The sequence below is a fragment of the Macaca nemestrina genome, chromosome 10 (assembly GCF_043159975.1).
Source record: "Macaca nemestrina isolate mMacNem1 chromosome 10, mMacNem.hap1, whole genome shotgun sequence".
Lineage (NCBI taxonomy): Eukaryota > Metazoa > Chordata > Mammalia > Primates > Cercopithecidae > Macaca > Macaca nemestrina.
In genome coordinates, this window is record NC_092134.1 from 139369042 (window position 1) to 139392446 (window position 23405).

General features: G+C 38.1%; 1 protein-coding gene across 4 annotated transcripts in view; it reads left to right on the forward strand.

The window, feature by feature from the left end:
- The first annotated feature begins 5190 nt into the window (after positions 1–5190).
- LOC105484142 (poly(ADP-ribose) polymerase family member 11) overlaps positions 5191–23405 on the forward strand; it is a 56604-nt gene continuing 38389 nt past the window's right edge. The window contains exons 1-2 of one of the 4 annotated variants that reach the window (XM_011745483.3): positions 5191–5399; positions 14659–14780. Coding sequence is in view for 1 of the 4 variants with exons in the window: in XM_011745478.3 (XP_011743780.1) it covers positions 5382–5399 (18 nt within the window). In the remaining 3 variants the exon portion in view is untranslated. Of the gene's footprint in view, positions 5400–5479; positions 6262–14658; positions 14781–23405 lie in introns of those variants that run through there. The other 3 variants (XM_011745479.3, XM_011745478.3, XM_011745482.3) reach the window with 3 other exon arrangements.

The window sequence follows — 23405 nt, forward strand, 5'->3', positions numbered from 1 at the left end:
CCTTTTGTATAAAATTTATCATTGTAAACAATACTAAGAACATTCATGATTCATGGGAGAAGATTAAAATACCAACATTAACAGGAGTTTGAAAGAAGTTGATTCCAGTCCTTATGGATGACTTTAAGACTTCAATGGAGAGCAGTCACTACAGATGTGATGGAAATAGCAAAAGAACTAGAATTAGAAGTGGAGCCTGAAGATGTGACTGAATTGCTACAGTCTCATGATGAAACTTGAACGAATGAGGAGTTCCTTCTTATGGATGAGCAAAGAAAATTTCCTGAGATAGAATCTGCTTCTGGCAATGACGCTGTGAACATTGCTGAAATGTCAGCAAAGGACTGAGAATATTTCACAAACTTAATTGATATAGAAGCAACAGGGTTTGAGAGGAGAGGATTGAGTCCAATTTTGGAAGATGTTCTGCTGTGGGTAAAATGCTATCAAACCACATCACATGCTACGGAGAAATCTTTCATGAAAGAAAGAGTCAGTTGATGGTGGCAAACTTTGCTGTTGTCTTGCTTTAAGAAATTACTATAGCCACCCCAGCCTTCAGCAACCACCATCCTGATGAGTCAGTAGCCATCAATATCAAGGCAAGAAACTCCACCAGGAAAAAGATTATCACTTGCTGAAGGCTCAGATGATTGTTAGCTTTTTTTTTTTTTTTGAGAAGGAGTCTCACTCTGTCTCCCAGGCTGGAGTGTAGTGGCATGATCTTGGCTCACTGCAGCCTCCACCTCCTGGGTTCAAGCTATTCTTGTGCTTCAGCCTCCCCAGTAGCTAGGATTACAGGTGCCCACCACCATGCCTGGCTACTTTTTGTATTTTTAGTAGAGATGGAGTTTCACCATGTTGGCCAGGCTAGTCTCGAACTCCTGACCTCGGGTGATCTGCCCACCTTGGCCTCCCAAAGTTCTGGGATTACAGGCATGAGTCACCATGCCCGGCCGATTGTTAGCATTTTTTAGCGATAAAGTATTTTTAAATTAAGGTATGAGCATTTTTTATAGACATAATGAGATTGCACAGTTACTGGACTACAGTATAGTATAAACATAAGATTTATATGCATTGGGAAAGCAAAAAACTTTTATGACTTGGTTTATAGTAATATTTGGTTTATTGTCATAGTCTGGAAGTGGACTGGGAATATCTTTGAGCTGTGTCTGTATGTTACCTCCCCATTAGTTTCTTGGTAGCTGTCGCTGTTACCAGGTTGGAAAAAAAAAGTGTATACTAAGTTTGGTACTTTCTGTGGTTTCATGCAGACACTGAGGGTCTTGGAATGTACACCCTGCAGATAAGGGGGAACTGCCATAATCTGCTAAAGACCACAAGAATTTGGGCTGCAATGATGGAGCTCGCTCTTGAGGAAGTCATGGGAGAGTTCCGTAAAGTTATTTTCTGTGAGGATATTTTAGAAAGTCCTAGATCTCTTATGTTGCCTCAGCAAGATGAGAGGTGTGTCATTAGGTATAAGCCCAAATACCTAATAGGGCCTAGGGAGGTAATTTAAATGAGACTGACAGCCCATTCCCAGTCTAAAGGAGTCAACACAGCTTCAGTCAGTTGTTGACATATGGGAATACAATGCGAAAGCAAAACTGGAGGCCCATATTATTAAATTTGTAATTTCCCAGTTTTAAAATACTGGCCTTTTTTTAAAAAAAGTTTAAATACTTTGTGTGTGCTAAATAATCATTAAGGACTCTTCCAATACTTGTATTTAACTCAGTGGTCCTAAAGCAGTAAAAATAAGCAAAAAAAAAAAAAAAAAAAAAAAAAAAAATTCACTAAAATTCGTATAGCTGTTTTCACTTCCCTTCATGTTACTTTGGTATAGAGTATACTCTATACTTTAAGAAATTGTTCACCCAATATGTACTCAAACCAGTTGTGTTCTCTCCATCCCACTCTCCTACTACCAACTCAGGCAACTCCACATATTCAAGAAAACAAAGTATAGCTCCAACCTCACAAAAGATTGAGGACCTGGGTCTAACCTTTCTAGTTAAACCTGCTTTGTAAAAAGTCACTTCCAACTTCAAGGAAGAGTTAGTTCCTAAATCACTTAAACTGCTACTGTTCATTCTTCAAGGCTAGCATTACCCTGATACCAAAACTCGTTAAAGACAAGCACAAAAATCAGTAACAATGGACCGATTTTATTAATTATAAATACATTTTAATCCTAACTAAAAGATTAACAAATCAAACCCAGCGTGGCTTTCATTTGATTAAAAAATAATAGAACATGACAAAGCAGAGTTTATTTCAGAAATGTAAGAATGCGTTGAACACTAGAAAATCAATGAGCATAATTCATTATATAAAAGAGTCAGAGTAAAAAACAAATATGGTGAAAGAGGCTAAGAGACGGTAAAATTTTGCAGTCTTTCCTGATTTAATAGCATGTAGTAAAACAGGATAGAAGAAAATGTCTTTAAAGATGATAGTGTATTTTCAGAATACCAACTAGCAGTCACGGTGGCTCACGTCTGTAATCCCAGCACTTTGGGAGGCCGAAGCGGTGGATCACCTGACGTCAGGAGTTTGAGACCAGCCTGGCCAACAAGGTGAAACTTAATCTCCACTAAAAATACAAAATTAGCCGGGCATGATGGCATGTGCCTGTAGTGCCAGCTACCCGGGAGGCTGAGGCAGGAGAATCGCTGTAACGCAGGAGGTGGAGGTGGCAGTGAGCCCAGATTGTGTCACTGCACTCCAGCCTGGGCGACACAGTGAGACTCCGTCTCAAGAAAAAAAAAAAAAAAAAAAAAAAAAAAAAAAAAAAAAGGCCGGGCGCGGTGGCTCACGCCTGTAATCCCAGCACTTTGGAAGGCAGAGGCAGGTGGATCACGAGGTCAGGAGATTGAGACCATCCTGGCTAACATGGTGAAACCCCGTCTGTACTGAAAATACAAAAAACTAGCCGGGCGAGGTGGCGGCGCCTGTAGTCCCAGCTACTCGGGAGGCTGAGGCAGGAGAATGGCGTGAACCCGGGAGGCGGAGCTTGTAGTGAGCTGAGATCCCGCCACTGCACTCCAGCCTGGGCGGCAGAACGAGACTCCGTCCCCCCAGCAAAAAAAAGAATACCAACTAGCACCAAATGGGCACATGCTTGCCTTACTGCATTAAAGCTGGATATCCATTATCTTGTCCTGTAGTCTTAAACATTTTTCTGAGGTTTTGACCAATGCATTAAGAAGAAAGAAACGCATTATTTGCAAGTGATAATGATTGTCTATGTACAAATTCAGAGGGATGAGCTGTCAAGCTGTTAGAACTAATAAGACATTTTTTCATATTGTGGTAGGACACAAGGTAAATAAACAAAAATCAACAGCTTTCCTAAATTATATCAATGAGAAATATCTCATTCACCAAAAAACTAGAAAATATCTAAGAACAAACTTCCCAAGGATTATGCAAACCTATGTGATTTTTTTTTTTTTTACAGATTCTGATGCAGATCTGAAAAAAAATTTTTTTAATGCATCTAAAGATACAGAAAAAAAGTATTTCTGAATGGAAAGACTCATGATATTGAAAATTTTGAAAAAGAAGAGAATTAGGAGAGAGGTTCCTTTATGAAAAGGCAAATATGTTAAAGATGTAATGATTATAACTGCAGCATATTTTAGGAATAAGCAGATAATTAATAGAGGAGAATGTTCAGAAACAGATATATACGTGTATGTATACCTATGTATATGTATATGCAAATTTAGGTTGTAATTAACAGTGGCACTTCAAAGTAGTGAGGAAAGAGTGGATTATTCAATAAATGACATGGGGGCAATTAGTTAACCATTTGGCAAAAATAATCTCTTATTAAACGATCTTGGAACCAAGAGTTAATTCCAAGGAAGTAAATGGACAAATGTGAAGAAATGCCTGTTGAAGCACTTTTTTTGGAATAGTGAAAAATAGAAAACCACACAAATGTATACTCAGTAGATTATTTCAAATGTGTGTGCGTATTTGTGTGTACATAGTATACACAGAAATTATGGAATGCCATAAGTCTGCTTTAAAATATGGCCAGGTGCAAGATGGCTCACACTTGTAATCCCAGCACTTTGGGAGGCCCAGGCAGGTAGATCACCTGGGGTCAGGAGTTCGAGACCGGCCTTGCCAACATGGCAAAAACCCGTCTTTACTAAAAATACAAAAATTAGCTGGACGTGGTGGCGCACGCCTGTAATCCCAGCTACTCAGGAGCCTGAGGCACAGGAATCGCTTGAACTCGGGAGGCGGAGGTTGCAGTGAGCCAAGATGGCGCCACTGCACTCCAGTCTGGGCAACAGAGGGAGGTTCTGCGTAAATAAATAAATAAATAAATAAAAGATGAAATAGATTTAAACTTAATGGAATGGAAGGATATCCACATAATCTTTAAAGTGAAAAAAAATCAGGTTCTAAATCTATAGGTATTCCTTGATCATATTTATTTTTTCAATGTGTAGAGGCATAGAAAAGTCCAGAAGGATCTATAATGAGCTGTTTTGTTTTCATTTTCTATGGGGTAGATCCTTTATTGCATGGAAGATTATTTCACTCTGTTAGCTCTTTTTACATCAGTAGGAATACATCCTCATGGTTTTAAACTTCTTGACACTCTACCCTAGGTAAATATGCTCGGATAGAACTCTCTATTCACCAGATTACCTATAAATCATATTGCACTTTTTAACTTTTCTAAATTACTTACTTTTTGCTTTCTCTTCTAGATTATAAAATTCGTGAGGGCAGGGACCGTATGTAAAGGTTCCCTTGTGAGCAAATAACCTTCACTTATTGAACTCTGTGTACCAAATACTGTGCTAAATGCTTTCAATAATCTCACTCTTAGGGAGATACTACTACCATCTCCATTTTGAGGATGAAGATATTGAAAGATCATGAAGTTTCCCCCAAATGCCATCGCCAGGCCTGTGTGACTCTTGGCCGTTACACGGTGATCAATAAAAATCTGTTTCATAGGAAAGAAATACAGCCAGCCGTGGCTTTAAGATCACTGGGTGCTGTAGTTGGACCAGAAACCCTTTAAACTCCTTCATAAGACAGATACTCGCAAGCCCCGCCCAGGACGACCGCCCGCGCGCGTACGGATAAGCGTGCAGGGGCGGGGCGAGCTTGTGGGAGTGGGGCGGGGACAGCTCTGATTGGCCAGCGTCGGGCGGAAGTCGGGAGGTTGGGTGGTCTGTAAACGCTGGCTTGTGACAGGGAGGGGGAGAAGGAAGGCCTTCGTAAAGGTTTCCTCTCCGTCCCTTCGCTCCCGGGGACCCGCGGAAAAAAAAAAAATCCAACACCAGGCCCCGCGGCTAGCCCCTTCCCACAGCCTCTCTCCGCTCGATTTTGTCACTGTTATGTGGGAAGCGAATCCGGTGAGTAGCCGGGCGGGACGGGGCGGGCCCAGTGGGCGGGGTTGATGAGCGAGGGGCGGGAAGGGGCCACCGGAACTGCTTCCCCGCGCTGGCTTCAGTCCGGGTGTTGAGTTCCGGGACCGGAGTGCCGGGGCCTTTTGGCTTCTGCAACCTCTACCTTTTTCAGCAGTGGAAGTGCCTCGGTGGATTCTCCAATGCGTTATTGTTTTCTTGTCACAGTTATTTATTTTACTTCCTGTGATGTTTCAGCCTCATGCCTTCACCGTTTTTTTTTGTTGTTGTTTTTGAGACGGAGTCTCGCACTGTCGCCCAGGCTGGAGTGCAGTGGCGCGATCTCGGCTCACCGCAACCTCCGTCTCCCGGGTTCAAGCGATTCTCGTGCCTCAGCCTCCCGACTCCCTTCACTGTTTTTTGAAACTTTGTGTTTTGCTTTCTAATTGGAGTAACTGGCCTTGGAACCTGTAGTCAGTCATTTGCCTCAGGTTTACCTGCCAGTCCCATCCGTCTAAAGCAAGGGAATTCGACCCCCTTGTCTTGAATGGGCCTAAGAGGAGCCGTCAGTTCTCCTTTTCCCTTCTTGGTGGACAGCCGTTTAAAACTTGGAGTATGGACTGTTATGTTCTTAGATGTTTTCGTTCAGTGGACAAAGTGATGATCTGGGACATTTCAACTGCAAGTCTGCCTTCTTCCTTGGTTGACTCTGGTATTTTCATTGTGACTTCATGTATTTTTGTCTACTTTGCTTTTATACATTTATTTATTTAAAGTGCAACGTAGGGACGGAAAAGTGTAATACTTTTCCTCACCACCCATTGTAAGGATCACAGCCACCGCTCCTTGAAACAGAAGATAGGTTAACAAGGTAAAGCATAGCAGATCTAATCAAAGTTTTACGCCACCCGGCACTTCAGAGACCAGGGAGATCTCTATTTTTATGCGTAGGACCCATGAGGCATAGACAACTGTATAAAAATGTGAGCGGACAAAGGATATACTCTCATGTTAATAAACTGAGGGAGGAAACCCAGCAAGGCCTGTTTGTTCAGATTCTTCTTGACCTCTCTGTGTATCATTTCTTCCTCCTACAGAGGAGGAAGGACCCTTCTGGAATGAGGGTCTTAGCGACCTGCTATCAGGCAAGGTAGGTTAGAGAATTTCTTTATGGCCAGTTCCTACAGAGAAGGGCAGGGAAAGGTTACAGTAATAGTTCCAGTTTTTATGGCTTGCTTTGTAGGAGAGGGATTCTAGTTTCTATCACTCACCTTGGGGAAGAAGAATTCTGGTTTCTGTGACTCACTTCAGGGGCGAAAGATGGGCAGGAGACAGAAGGGTAAGAGAAGATCAGAGGGAGACTTTGCTTCCGAGGCTGCTGCTGAGGCCTTCCAATCTCTTTTAGTTCGAAGTACTCAGCATGCCAAAGTGTCATACTTCTGGGTAGCATTTTCTGAGCCCCAACACAACCCTCAGAGAGTGGGATCTATTTGCCAAGAGTATTCTTCTGTTGTTATGGTTGAAACTGCCTGGTAAGATGGCAGATGTATGGTATTTACAACTTAGGAGTTGACTGGAAAAATGACAGAATCATATTTCAGCAGGTTGTTGGACTAAATACAGTCGTGCGCCTCTTAACAATGGGGATACGTTCTGAGAAATTGGTTGTTGGGTAATTTTTTCATTGTGCGAACATCATAGAGTGAACTTTTATAAGCCTACTACACACCTAAGGCTATATGGAATAGTCTATTGCTCTTAACCTAGAAATCTGTACAGCATATTATTGTACTGAGTACTGTAGGCATTTGTAACACAATGGAAAGTATTTATGTATCTAAACATAGAAAAGGTACAGTAAAATAAAGTATTATAATCTTTCTGTTGTATATGCAATCCATGGTTGACTGAAAGCTTTTATGCAATGCATAATTGTATATGAAACATACAAAACTACCCCATGCTGAGATAACTGCGTAAATTTACTTTAATGACCCCTAATTTCCATATTTGCAATAATTTCCTATAATCAGTATTCTTCCCCTCTCATTTCTGTAATATATTTCCAGATAAGTTAGAAAGTTTATCAGTACATTTCCCTAAGTTTTCAAGTTAAGTTTTTATCCAGTAGAAACTAGTCTGTTAGTCTGGATTTGTTGGTTGCACATTATGATTCCTTCTTGTGCATCATATAACAATAGTCATCATCTTAGTATTTTTGATTCATACATATAATACTCTCATCAAGCCACATTAGAGGAAAGTAATTACTTGTATTTGATTTTAGCAAAAATAATTTAGAATAATGAGAATGCACTCTCTGCTTATATATTCAGTTTCACTATCTGTCATCAGCAGCCTTCATTTTGTATTTATATCTGTGTATATCTTTATGTAACTATATGCTCCATTTTTGTTATCAGTCCTTAAATTTTCCATAACAAACCCTTTAATCACCCAAGTATATGTCTTACTCAGGGTTTTAAATCTTTCACTATATTGTAAGCTCCATATGGACAGGGATTTTTCTCTGTTATTTTTCCTATAGTATCTTCAACTAGAGAACAGAGCCTGACACATAGTAGGCACTCAATAAATATTTGTTGAATTCATGATGGTGGTTGCATGAGCATGGACCAGAGATAATTCTTTGCTCCTACTATGAATTTTCCCTCCTCCGTCACACATACATCAGAATTTGCTATTGGATTATTTGTGTGTTTGTGAGAATTATAAAGGCATTAATGAATGTCTTATATACTTGGTTTGTTATATCATTATCTCATTTCTTTGTAAGAAATGGGTTTTCTTTGAAATCACCCGTGTGATTTTGCTTAATTTCAGCAGAGCAGGCCGACTTTTGTTAAAAGTGGGGAACCCTCCACAGATCCTCCCACATTCTTCTTTTGTCACCCAAATAAGACATATTTGTCTTATTGCTATTGTATTTTGTTACTACTAATAGTTTTTCTTCCTATGAGCATATGAGTGCTATTGATAAGCACAATTTGGTTTTAAAAATCAACATTCTACATGTGGGTTTCTCTAGTAATTTGTTAGTTTATTTTAGTTTCACTTTCCTGGTTTCACTTATCACAATTTCAGTTACCAGAAGTCAGCTGCAGTCTGAAAATATGAAATGGAAAATTCCGGAAATGAACAATGAATAACTTTTAAGTTGCATACTGTACTGTGTAGTGTGATAAAATCTCATGCCATTGTACTCCATCCTGCCTGGGGCCATGAATCATGCCTTTGTCCAGCATATCCACACTGCATATACTTTACCTGCCTGCTGGTCATATAATAACATATAATGGCACTCACTTATTTATTGAGCACGTATTGCAAGCTAGTTGGTGCGAAGTCCCAGGGATTACAGTGGTGAACAGAACAGACTAGGTCCCAGCCTTTATGGGTTTGCAGTCTGGTGCAGGCAGGCAGACATTAAACAAATAATTACGCAGATAACATTTAATGTGATAAAAAGATAGGAAAGAAAAAGAGTACTGTGACAGTGTAGGGGGAGCTGGTACTAGAGTGGGCAATCAGGAAAGGCCACCCTGTGAAAGTAACTTTTATAGAGATCTGAAGGATTGAGCAAGCATTAGCTAGGTAAAGGTTGGCTGGAAGGTAGGGAGAGCTGTTCAGACAGCAGAGATAGTGTGAGCAAAGATCCTGAGGCAGAAAGGAGCTTGGTGCTTGAGAAAAAGAGAGAAGCCTATGTGACTGGGACACAGTGTGCCAGAAGACAAGCCCAGGAGGTGGGAACCAGGCCATGCATGGATTTGTGGCACATGATTAATATTTTAAACTTTATCCTTAGAGGAGTGGTAACACATTGAAGGAAGTGTCATGAACATATTTATGTTTTTAAAAAGATTACTCTGGCTGCTGTGTAGAAAATGAGTTTATGTATTCGAAAATATGGTAGACATAATAATGGCCTCCCAAAGATAACCACATCTTAATACCCAGAATCTGTGAATATGTCGTTACATGTCAAAGGGGAGGTGATTAGCTAATTGGCTGACCTTAAGATAAAGAGATTATCTTGGATTATCTGGGGGCGGGGGGGGCCCAAGGTAATCACAAGGGTCCTTAAAAGTAGAACATGGGGACAAAAGACATGGAGTGACTATGGAAGAATGGTCAAAGAGATACAACATGGCTGGCTTTGGAGATGAAGGAAGGAGGTCACAAGCCAAGGTATGTGGGTAGCTTCTAGAAGCTTGAAAAACCACAGAAATAGATTCTCTCCTACAACCTTCAGAAGGGAATCAAACTCAACTTGATTTTAGCCCATTGAGATGCATGCAGGATTTCTACAGAAATGTAAGAAAATAAATTAGTGTTGTTTTTAAGCAACTGCGTTTGTGGTAATTTGTTCTAGCAGCAAAAGAAAACTAATGCTGAGGGGGATAAGAGGCTGTAGGAAGACTAATAGGTTACAGTATAATCCAGGGTAGAGATGAAGGTGACTTGGACTATGTGGTGTGACTATGAAGTCACCTATGAAGGTGATTACTAAGTGGGGAGAGAGAGAGAAGATCAATTCAAGCTGCATCTTAGATGATGACTTAGCTTTCTGGCACAGGCAGCCAGGAACAAGATGTTTTCACTGAGCTTGGAAAAGGGAAAGCCATATGGAAGATAACAGGAGTTTGTTTTTTAACTCACTATGTTTAATGTGCTTATGAGGCATCAAGTAGTAAAGTTTGGAAGGTAGTTGGTTAGGTAGGTAAGTCTGGAGCTCAGAGAAGGCTGGGCTGGAAATTGAAATTTGAGCCTCAGTGTCTATAGTCTGTCACCCAGGCTGGAGTGCAGTGGCATGATCTCAGCTAACTGCAACCTCTGCCTCCTGGGTTCAAGTGATTCTCCTGCCTCAGCCTCCTGAGTAGCTAGAACTACAGGTGTGCACCACCACACCTGGCTAATTTTTGTATTTTTAGTAGAGACAGGGTTTCACTGTTTTGGCCAGGCTGGTCTTAAACTCCTGACCTCAAGTGATCCACCCGCCTAGGCCTCCCAAAGTCGTGGGATTACAGGCGTGAATCACCGTGCCCAGCCCCCAATAAAACAGTATTTTAGAAATTAATGTTTTTATTATCATTGAGAAGGATGATTTTTTTTTGCAGCTTCTTACAAAGTACTTGTATCTAATTTGATGATAGTTTGAGATGAAGATTAGACCACACTTTGATTACTCCATATGTCTACTAAATTAGGAAATGTTATGCCACAATTATAGATTATCAGAAATTGCAACTTGTGTTTGCTGGCCCTGTCAGATGTTTTGGAATATCAAGGTTAAACACAGACTGAGAAGTTATTGGAAGATTTCTCCCTGAAGACTATATCCTGTGCTCTTTCAGTTGCTCGACTGACAAGCCTATAATATTAGGGTGAATGTTTCATCCAGCCTGAATGTTTGGAAAATAGTAACAAATGGATTCTTAAGTCATTTTCTGACTTCTTCAGTATCTGGAAAGTATTTTCCCATGTTTTGTTTTCACATTTAGTCATGTTCTTTATACACACAATAGTGTAATCAGTCTCACTCTCTGATGAGTGAAGAAAACCATCAGGTTTTGGGAAGGAATCACATCCTAGCAATTGAGCCATTTGCAGCATAGCTTGCTGACTTTGAAAAATATATCTTATTCTCAGCATTAAAAATCAGGGTATTTTGGCCCTGAAGTAGTAGGTTCACACTATTTAAAATTCTAGATATATCTCTGCTATACTCCACTTAAGCAGGCCTCTAGAAAACAGAATTACTTTTTGGTATTGTCAACATTATGAAGAATTTTTTTTGTTTTTTTAAATCTCATCCCTCCTTTCAGAAACTTGTCAGCACCTTTTTCCTTGACAGCCAGCAAACTTGCGTGGGAAGAATAATCTTGCAAACGCTGCCATTTCCTTCTGCAACATCTGAGAGCATGTACTCTGAATAGTCAATATTTGATGATGTTTAATTTCCATTATTTCCTTCAACACTCAATTATAATCAGGAGGCATATTGTTGACTCCTATTTCATATAAAGAATCTTTTAGTAATATAACAGTGTATGTTTTTGCTATTTGTATACTTCTTGCTCTGTCAGTTTTGAATGTCTTACACCTTTTTCAACTTATGTCATAGCTCACAAAAGTATCATTGTCTAAATAAGAACTGTCTTCCCTGTACTATAAGTTTTCACTGATATGTGGAACAAAAGTTGTTATTTTTACCTTATATACTATATATGTGTCAAGCACTGATTTATATTTTCTCCACAGGTAGTTTGTCCAATTGTAAAACAAAATATATACTGAAACACTCACGTGATAGTAATTGCTTTGCTATATTTTGTTGCATGACAATATAAGACATCGAATAGAATCATTTAATAAAGAATTTTGGTCAATAGTTTGTTTCTTCTCAGGCATTAAATTTGAATTGACTAGCTTCTCAGCAGTATCAAGAATCTTCACCTGTTTTCACCGAGGAATGCGTCTTTTCTCTTGGTTTCTTCTTTATCCTTATCAACAAAGCAAATGGACTTTGTGCTTTGCATGAAAATAATCTGAAAGTTTCCTTGAGTTTTATACTACTGTATTTAAGTAAATGCTAACTATGGCTGATGTGAAATGTATCAACAGAGAGTGAATACAATGGAATATTATAGTGAATGATAACTTTAAAGAAAATAAAGTGATTTTTCATGCAGATCATCATTAATCTTACATTTCAACTTTTCAAAATGTATGTCGACAAATTTATTTCATTACTTTGCCCCTGAAAATGCGTTTGAATGATCTCATAATCCCTGAGGACCATCCTTTGAAGATTCTGAGAGAAAACAAGAAGGGCTAGGACTGAGCCATGAGGAACTCTAAAAGTTACAAGCTGAGGAGAAGTCAAAGTGAAAGGAGACTGAGAATTTATGGTCAAAAAAATAAGATGATCTGAAGAGTGTCATGTCATAGAAACCAAGAGAAGAGTGATTCAGGACAGAGGACAAACTGTGAAATGTTACCGTGAGATAAGTAAGATGAGGACTGAAAGAGCATAGGATTTAGTAATGTGAAGTTCATTAGACATCCTAGGAAGTATCTTTTGTTTGTTTTTAAGTGATGATGGGTGGGAAAGTTTGGATCAGCTAGAAAAGTTAAATTGGAGTGAGTGATAGCATAGAAAGTGAAGAAATAAACATATTATGTAGACAAATAATTACAGTTAATATGCCACCAAAGGAGACAAGATGAAATCCTAAAAGCACTCAATCTGAAAGAAGATAGAAAAAGAAGAAAAACAGAACAAAGAACAGGTGGGACCCAAAAAAAAAAAAAAAAAAAAAAAAGCAAATAACAAGATGGTAAACTTAAAGCTAACCATATCAATAATCATACTACATACAAATAGACCAAACACTCCAATTAAAAGACATAGATTTTCAGACTGGATTAAAAAAAAAACGAGACCCAAGTATAAGTTGTCTGTAAGAAATACACTTTGAATATAAAGACGTGAATAGAATAAAACTGAATGAAGATACACAGTGCTAACACTAATGAAGAAAAAGTGTGAATGGTTTATTATTGTTAAGGTAGATTTCAGAGATAATGATATTATCAAGGATAAAGAATGATAAAAGAGATCAGTTAACCAGAAACAATCCTGGATATTTTAGACATCTTGTATTAGAGCTTTAAAATGCATGAAACAAAATCAATAGAATAGCAATAAGAAATAGATACCCAATTATACTGGAGATTTCACTAGTTTTCTCCAAATAATTGATGGAATAAGTATATTGAAAATGAGCAACAGTATAAAAAACTTTAACACCACTATCAACTAACTTGATCTGCTTGGCATTTATAGAACAGTTCACCCATCAACAGCTGAAATACATGGGTTTTCTTTTTTTCCAACTACATAGAGAACGTGTAAAAAGATACACCATATTCTGGCCCATAAAACATGTCTCAGTACATTTGAAAGAACTGAAGTCATGCAAGATGTACTTTCTGACCTAAATGGAGTTAAGTTAGAAACCAGTAACAGAAAGATCTGTAAAATTCCCAAGCATTTGGTAAATAAATAACACTTTAAGGTAACCCATGGGTTAAAGAAATGAAAAGAGAAAATAGAAAGTATGAAAACATAACATATCAAATTTGTAGATGATGCCAAAGCAGTACTTAGAGGGAAATTTGTAGCTAAATTAATGGCTATATTGGAAAAGAAGAAATGTTACAAATCAATAATCACAGCTTTCTAAGAAACTAGAAAAAGAAGAGGAAGTTAAACAGGAGCAAGGAAATAAAGGTTAGAGTGGAAATCACTACAACAGAAAATAACAGTGAAAATCAGTGAAACCGAAAGCTAGTTCTTTGAGAACATCAATACTATTAATAAGTTTCTAGCCCAACAGATCAGGAGAAAAAGACACAAGTTACCAATATTAAGAATGAGAGAGGTGACATCACTACATATTCTAAAGACATTAAAAGGATAATAAAGGAATGTTATGAACAACTTTATATCAAGCAGTATGGCAACTTAGATCAAATGGACATATTCCTAGAGAGACATAAACTACTAAAGCTCACTGAAGAAACATAACACAAATAGTCTAACATCTGTTAAAGAATTTGAATTTGCAGGAAAAAATCATCCTTAAAGAAAATTCTAGGTCCAGATGGTTTCAGTGGTGAATTCTACCAAATATTTAAGGAAGAAATCATACTAATTAACACAATTTTAGAAAATTGAAGAGGTGGTAATACTTAACAGTTCATTTCATAAGGCTGTCATACCTTTATTTCAAAACCCATCATAGAAAACTACAGACCAGTATCCTACATGAACATATGTCCACAATTTTAAACAGAATTTCAGCAACTCAATTCTAACATATATAAAAGGATTAATACATCATGACCAACTGGTGTTTATTCCAGGAATGCAAGGTTGGTTTAATGTTTGAACAGCAATCAATGTAATTCACCAGGTAAACAAACTAAAATGAAAAACTATATGGTGATTCCAGTACCTGCAGAAAAAGCCTTTGACAAAATCGAATATCGACTCCTGATTAAAATTCTCGGCAACCTAGGAATAGAAAGGAACTTGCTCAGCTTAATGAAAGGTGTCTGGAAGGGGGTTAACTCAGCAGGCTGGGGTTGTTCAAACCTTGTCCATTCTTAAGCTTGTTTCCATGACTGTCCTTTGCTCACCTCCAGGGAACTAAGCTCTTGAAATTTTTTGTCTTAATAGTGTATTTGCATGCCTGAGTCCTTGAGCTGTGCTATACCAGTTTGTCCAGATTATTTATACTAGCAATGCGGTTTATGGTGAAGACCTGCTTTCCCTCTGGGAATCTGGAACTTCAGTAAAAGGTCAGTCACACAGGTGCTGTTATGTTTACATGACTGATACCCAGTAAAAACCCTGTACACTTTGGCTCAAGTGAACCTCCTTGGTTGGTAACACTTTGCACATATTGTCGTACATAGTTGGGAGAATGAAGTGTGTTCCATGTGACTACACTGGGAAGGGACACTTGGAAGCTTGTATGTAGTTTCTTCTAGACTTCACCCCATGTGCTTTTCCCCTTTGCTGATTTTACTCTGTGTTCTTTCACTGTAATAAAGTGTAACCATGAGTAGAGCAACTTTTGAGTCTGTGAGTCCTAGCAAATCATCAACCCTGAGGGTTGTCTTAGGGACCCCTGACATAAAGGGCATCTTCAGAATACCTTTATCTAACAACTTAATGGTGAAAGACTACTTTCTCCCTAAGATCAAGAACAAGGCAATGATATCCATTTTTTATTCAGTATTCTACTAGAAGTTCTAAGGAAAAAGGAAAGGAAAAAAGGCATCTAAATCTTAGAAGAAAGAAAGAAAGCTGTCTTTATTCAGATGATATGATGCCTGTGTAAAAATCTGATGGAATCTTTAAAAAGCTCTTAGAACTAATAAATGAGTTTCATAAGGTTGCTAGATACAGAATTCATATACAAAAATCAGTGTATCTGTCTATATGCTAGCAATGTATAATCAGAAATTGACTTTTGAAATGCAGTTCCACTTACATTACTGTCAAAAATGTGAAATAAGTAAGCCTGAAAGTAGCATAAAAGATTTGCAATATCTGTACATTGAAACTTACAAAATATTCTTGAAAAAATTAAGACCTAAATAAGTTGAGAGATATAATTTATTCATGGGTTAGAATACTCAATATTGTTAAGATGCCAATTTTCTCCAGACAGATTGATAATTCTATGCAATCCCAGTAAAAATAAAATCAAAGGACCTATAATAGCCAAAGCAATTCTGAAAAAGAACAAATTTGGAGAGCTAATGCTATCTGATTTAATGATTCAGTGTGAAACAACAATAATCAAAACGGTGTAGTATTGGCATCAAGTTAGGGAAGTTAATTAATGGAATGGAATAGAATAAAAAATAGGGCCACAAACACATGAGTTTTTAAATAAAGGTAAGATTCAGTGGGAAAAGGACAGTTTTAACTAATGATGCTGAAACAATTGGATACCTATATGCAGAAAAATGAACTTCACTTCATACTTTGCTATACTATAAAAATTATATAGTATATTATATAGTATATAACATATATAGTCTATATATAGTATATAAAATATACTAATGTATATAAAAATTTATATACTATAAAAATTTACTAAAAATGGATCATAGACCTAAATGCAGAATCTAAAAGTACAAATTTCCAGGTGAAAAAATAGAAAAAATATATATTTTTTTTATTTTTTTGAGACGGAGTCATGCTTGGTTGCCTAGGCTGTAGTGCAGTGGTGTGATCATAGCTCATTGTAACATTGAACTCCTGGGCTCAAGCAATCCTCTTTCTTGTCTCCCAAGTAGCTGGGACTATAAGTGCGTGCTACCATGCCCGGCTAATTTTTAAATTTTTTGTAGAGATGAGGTTTTGCTATGTTCCCCAGGCTAGTCTCAAACTACTGACTTCAAGTGATCTAGTCTAAAACTCCTGGTCTCAGTCTTCTGGCTGCAGTCTCCCAAAGTTCTGTGATTATAGAGATGAGCCACTACGCCTGACTGAGCAAAATTGTTTTCAAATTTTAAAATTTGTATTTCTCTAATGACTAATGATGTTGAACATCTTTTCATGTATTTTCCATCTGCTTGTTTTCTTTGGTGTAGTGTTAGGTAGCATTGGTTAGGCACTGAGTCTCGCTTGGTCACCCAGGCTGGAGTTCAGTGTCACGATCTCGGCTCACTGCAAGCTCCGCCTCCCAGGTTCATGCCATTCTCCTGCTTCAGCCTTTGGAGTAGCCGGGGCTACAGGCGCCCTCCACCACACCTGCCTAATTTTTTTGTATTTTTGGTAGAGACGGGGTTTCAGCGTGTTAGCCAGGTGGTCTCAATTTCCTGACCTCGTGATCCGCCCACCTCTGCCTCCCAAAGTGCTGGGATTACAGGTGTGAGCCACCGCGCCCGGCCTACATCTGCCATTTTACTTTTTGTTTTCTATTTACTTTTTTTAAATGTTGGAATATTCGCCTCTATATAATAATGTATCTTGGAGATAGTACCCAATTCTAAACATGAATTTATGTTTCATATACGCCTTATACACATAGTTCAAAGGTAATTTTATATAACATTTTTCATACTTTTGTGCGTGAAACAAAGTATACACTGATCCATTAGAATGCAAAGATGTCATATCTCTACCACCCATGTGGACAAATCTGTGGTGATTTGGCATTATCATTTCTGACTCTGAATTTACATGCTACCAATAAGCATTCATTTTCTTACCTTATTCATACATAAGTTCTTTTTTTTTTTTTTTTGAGACAGAGTCTCACTCTGTCGCCCAGGCTGGAATGCAGTGACATGGTCTTGGCTCACTGTGACCCCCAGCTCCTGGGTTCAAATGATTCTCGTGCCTCAGTCTCCCAAGTAACTGGGATTACAGGTGCACACCACCACACTGGGCTAATTTTTTTTTTTTTTTTTTTAATAGAGTTTCACTATGTTGGCCAGGCTTGTCTTGAACTCCTGACCTCAAGTGATCCACACACCTGGGCCTCCCAGGGTGCTGGGATTACAGGCGTGAGCCACCACACCCAGTCTGAATATTCATACATAAATTCTTAACAGTAAAAAGTATGACATGCATTTAATACAGTAAAAAAATAATATGTTCAGGATAACTAAGCAGTGCAATAGCATAACCAGAATATGTTTATCAGATGTTAAACAACAGCAGCTGCAAACAGTGGCAAGCTTTGTCTCCACTTATGATGCTGTGTCTTGATTAAAATGTTCCTATACACTGTATTTTTTGACTTTAGGTAAAACATCAGAAGTGATTGAGGGACCAAGTAGCGGGTCCTATAGAGATGAGGAAGCATTTTGCTGAATGGCTTTTAAAAATGTTTCGTTTAGAGTCATCTACCTCATTAACAATGGTTTTTGTCTTAGATATCTTTCTTTGATGTTATAAATTGACATGAATTCTTGTTTGGTGTGAATGCACACTGCTCCAGACCTTTAGTAATCTCATCACATGTTTTATCATGTTATCTACAGCCACTTTCTCTGCATTGTTAATGTTATCTTCATCACTTGTTATCAAATCACCTTGATTCAGAACCATTTTAACTATTTCACCATTGATACTGAATGAACAACTGGAGCCTCGTTATCAATATTAGAAACATCTTCGATATTCACTTCTTCCAGCTTACCGATAGACTCTGGAGGTACATTTTTTGCATATGTAAGGAGGTTATACATCTTTTTTTTTTTTTTTTTTTCCCTTGGATGATATACAGAATCCTTTGAAATCACCAATTGCTCATCATCAACACTGAACATAGTCACAGGCCAGAGCGACTCTGTCTTCAGTCATTGTGTTCTGAGTGTTGGCAACTGCATATATGGCATCCTCCACACTAAACTGCTTTTGAAAACTTTCTACACCCATATTTCTGTTCGCTATTGCTAGTACGCTATTCAAGAATATATTTTTATATTTACTCTTTATTGATCTAAGGATATCCTGGTCATATGGCTTAATTAATGAAGTCACATTTCAGGGAAAGCACATGGTATAAACATTTTTTTTTGATGGGGAATTTCAGTTGGAGGATGATGAGACCAGTTGTCAAGGAATAACAAAATCTTATAGTTCTTACCCAGTCCAGCTTCACTGCAGTAAGCATGAGCCGCTAGTACAAAATGTTTGTGAAACTAGTCAGAAAAGAGGTTTCTGGTGATGCATGCCTTTTCTTTTCCCTTTTTTTTTTTTTTTAACATAATAGTAGACTAGTAAGAAATTCACTCCTTGAATACAGTGAGAACATGAGGTTTTACCTGTCAAAGCAAGTTTACACTTATGTGTGTATTAGCATAACCCAGCAGTTATTCTGTACTTGGCATCTTTAATTCCTGTAAGGGCCGTCTCAGCAGCTGTAATTGGTGTCTTTCTGGGACAATAATGTCAAAACAGTGATGTTTCATCAGCATTATAGACTTGTTCTAGTGTCAGATGTTTATTAGCAATGACCTTGGCAAACTCATCAAAGAATTTCTCTGTTGCTTCGTGATCACCATGTTTTATCCCTACATGTCTTTAAAAATTTAATGCTGTATCTTTTTTTCTTATTATTATACTTTAAGTTCCAGGGTACATGTGCACAATGTGCAGGTTTGTTACATATGTATGCATGTGCCATGTTGGTTTGCTGTACCCATTAACTCATCATTTACATTAGGTATTTCTCCTAATGCTATCCCTCCCCCATCCCGCCACCCACAGCAGGCCCTGGTGTGTGATGTTCCCTACCCTGTGTCCAAGTGTTCTCATTGTTCAGTTCCCACCTATGAGTGAGAACATGCGGTGTTTGGTTTTCTGTCCTTGTGATAGTTTGCTCAGAATGATAGTTTCCAGCTTCATCTATGTCGTTGCAAAAGGACGTGAACTCACCCTTTTTTATGGCTGCATAGTATTCCATGGTGTATATGTGCCACATTTTCTTAATCCAGTCTATCATTGATGGACATTTGAGTTGGTTCAAAGTCTTTGCTATTGTGAATAGTGCCACAATAAACATATGTGTGCATGTGTCTTTATAGTAGAATGATTTATACTCCTTTGGGTATATACCCAGTAATGGGATCGCTGGGTCAAATGGTATTTGTAGTTCTAGATCCTTGAGGAATTGCCACACTGTCTTCCACAATGGTTGAACTAGTTTACACTCCCAGCAACACTGTAAAAGCGTTCCTATTTCTCCACATCCTCTCCAGCACCTGTTGTTTCCTGACTTTTTAATGATCGCCATTCTAACTGGTGTGAGATGGTATCTCATTGTGGTTTTGATTTGCATTTCTCTGATGACCAGTGATGATGAGCATTTTTTCATGTGTCTGTTGGCTGCATAAATGTCTCCTTTTGAAAAGTGTCTGTTCATATCCTTTGCTTACTTTTTGATGGGGTTGTTTGATTTTTTTCTTGTAAATTTGTTTAAGTTCTTTGTAGATTCTGGATATTAGCCCTTTGTCAGATGGGTAGATGGCAAAATTTTTCTCCCATTCTGTAGGTTGCCTCACTATGATGGTAGTTTCTTTTGCTGTGCAGAAGCTCTTTAGTTAGATCCCATTTGTCAATTTTGGCTTCTGTTGCCATTGCTTTTGGTGTTTTAGTCATGAAGTCCTTGCTCATGCCTGTGTCCTGAATGGTATTGCCTAGATTTTCTCCTAGAGTTTTTATGGTTTTAGGTCTAACATTTAAGTCTTTAATCCATCTTGAATTAGTTTTTGTATAAGGTGTAAGGAAGGGATCCAGTTTCGGCTTTCTACATATGGCTAGCCAGTTTTCCCAGCACCATTTATTAAATAGGGAATCCTTTCCCCATTTCCTGTTTTTGTCAGGTTTGTCAAAGATAAGATGGTTATAGATGTGTAGTGTTATTTCTGAGACCTCTATTCTGTTCCATTGGTCTATATTTCTATTTTGGTACCAGTATCATGCTGTTTTGGTTAGTGTAGCCTTGTAGTATAGTTTGAAATCAGGTAGCAGGATGCCTCCAGTTTTGTTCTTTTTGCTTAGGATTATCTTGGCAATGCGGGCTGTTTTTTGGTTCCGTATGAACTTTAAAGTAGTTTTTTCTAATTGTGTGAAGAAAGTCATTGGTAGCTTGATGGGGATGGCATTGAATCTATAAATTACCTTGGGCAGTATGGCCATTTTCACGATATTGATTCTTCCTGTCCATGAGCATGGAATGTTCTTCCATTTGTTTGTGTCCTCTTTTATTTCGTTGAGCAGTGGTTTGTAGTTCTCCTTGAAGAGGTCCTTCACATCCCTTGTAAGTTGGATTCCTAGGTATTTTATTCTCTTTGTAGCAATTGTGAATGGGAGTTCACTCATGATTTGGCTCTCTGTTATTGGTATATAGGAATACTTGTGATTTTTGCACATTGATTTTGTATCCTGAGACTTTGCTGAAGTTGCTTATCAGCTTAAGATTTTGGGCTGAGATGATGGGGTTTTCTAAATATTCAATCATGTCATCTGCAAACAGGGACACTTTGACTTCCTCTTTTTCTAATTGAATACCCTTTATTTTTTTCTCTTGCCTAATTGCCCTGGCCAGAACTTCCAACACTATGTTGAACAGGAGTGGTAAGAGAGGGCATCCCTGTCGTGTGCCAGTTTTCAAAGGGAATGCTTCCAGTTTTTGCCCAATCAGTATGATATTGGCTGTGGGCTTGTGATAAATAGCTCTTATTATTTTGAGATACGTTCCATCAATACCTAGTTTATTGAGAGTGTTTAGCATGAAGGGCTGTTGAATTTTGTCGAAGGCCTTTTCTGCATCTGTTGAGATAATCATGTGGTTTTTGTGTTTGGTTCTGTTTATGTGATGGATTATGTTTATTGATTTGCATATGTTGAACTAGCCTTGCATCCCAGGGATGAAACCAACTTGATCTTGGTGGATAACCTTTTTGATGTGCTGCTGGATTCGGTTTGCCAGTACTTTGTTGAGGATTTTTGCATCGATATTCATCAGGGATATTGGTCTAAAATTCTCTTTTGTGTGTGTGTGTCTCTGCGAGGCTTTGGTATCAGGATGATGCTGGCCTCATAAAATAAGTTAGGGAGGATTCCTTTTTTTCTATTGATTGGAATAGTTTCACAAGGAATGGTACTAGCTCTTCTTTGTACCTCTGGTAGAATTTGACTGTAAATCTGCTGGTCCTGGACTTTTTTTGGTTGGTAAAATATTAATTATTGCCTCAATTTCAGAGCCTGTTATTGGTCTATTCAGGGATTCAACTTCTTTCTGGTTTAGTCTTGGGAGGGTGTATGTGTCCAGGAATTTATCCATTTCTTCTAGATTTTCTAGTTTATTTGCATAGAGATGTTTATAGTATTCTCTGATGGTAGTTTGTATTTCTGTGGGATTGGTGGTGATATCTCCTTTATCATTTTTTATTACATCTATTTGATTCTTCTCTCTTTTCTTCTTTATTAGTTTTGCTAGTGGTCTGTCTATTTTCTTGATCTTTTCAAAAAACGAGCTCCTGGATTCATTTATTTTTTTGAAGGGTTTTTTTGTGTCTCTATCTCCTTCAGTTCTGCTCTGATCTTAGTTATTTCTTGCCTTCTGCTAGGTTTTGAATGTGTTTGCTCTTGCTTCTCTAGTTCTTTTAATTGTGATGTTAGGTTGTCGATTTTAGATCTTTCCTGCTTTCTCTTGTGGGCATTTAGTGCTATAAATTTCCCTCTACACACTGCTTTAAATGTGTCCCAGAGATTCTTGTACGTTGTGTCTTTGTTCTCATTGGTTTCAAAGAACATCTTTATTTCTGCCTTCATTTCATTATTTACCCAGTAGTCATTCAGGAGCAGATTGTTCAGTTTCCATGTAGTTGAGCGGTTTTGAGTGAGTTTCTTAATCCTGTGTTCTAATTTGATTGCACTGTGGTCTGAGAGACAGTTTGTTATGATTTCTGTTCTTTTACATTTGCTGAGGAGTGCTTTACTTCCAACTATGTGGTCAATTGTGGAATAAGTGTGATGTGGTGCTGAGGAGAATGTATATCCTGTTGATTTGGGGTGGAGAGTTCCGTAGATGTCTATTAGGTCTGCTTGGTGCAGAGCTGAGTTCAAGTCCTGGATATCCTTGTTAACCTTCTGTCTCATTGACCTATCTAATATTGACAGTGGGGTGTTAAGTCTCCCATTATTATTGTGTGGGAGTCTAAGTCTCTTTGTAGGGTCTCTAAGAACTTACTTTATGAATCTGGGTGCTCCTGTATTAGGTGCATATATATTTAGGATAGTTAGCTCTTCTTGTTGAATTGATCCCTTTACCATTGTGTAATGGCCTTCTTTGTCTCTTTTGATCTTTGTTGGTTTAAAGTCTGTTTTATCAGAGACTAGGATTGCAACCCCTGCTTTTTTTTTGCTTTCCATTTGCTTGGTAGATCTTCCTCCATCCCTTTATTTTGAGCCTGTGTGTGTCTCTGCACGTGAGATGGGTCTTCTGAATACGGCACACTGATGGGTCTTGACTCTTTATCCAATTTGCCTGTCTGTGTCTTTTAATTGGGGTATTTAGCCCATTTATATTTAAGGTTAATATTGTTATCTGTGAATCTGATCCTGTCGTTATGATGTTAATTGGTTATTTTGCCCGTTAGTTGATGTAATTTCTTCCTAGCATCGATGGTTTTTACTGTTTGACATGTTTTTACAGTGGCTGGTACCGGTTGTTCCTTTCTATGTTTAGTGCTTCCTTCAGGAGCTCTTGTAAGGCAGGCCTGGTGGTGACAAAATCTCTCAGCATTTGCTTGTCTGTAAGGGATTTTATTTCTCCTTCACTTATGAAGCTTAATTTGGCTGGATATTAAATTCTGGGTTGAAAAGTCTTTTCTTTAAGAATGTTGAATATTGGCCCCCACTCTTTTCTGGCTTGTAGAGTTTCTGCT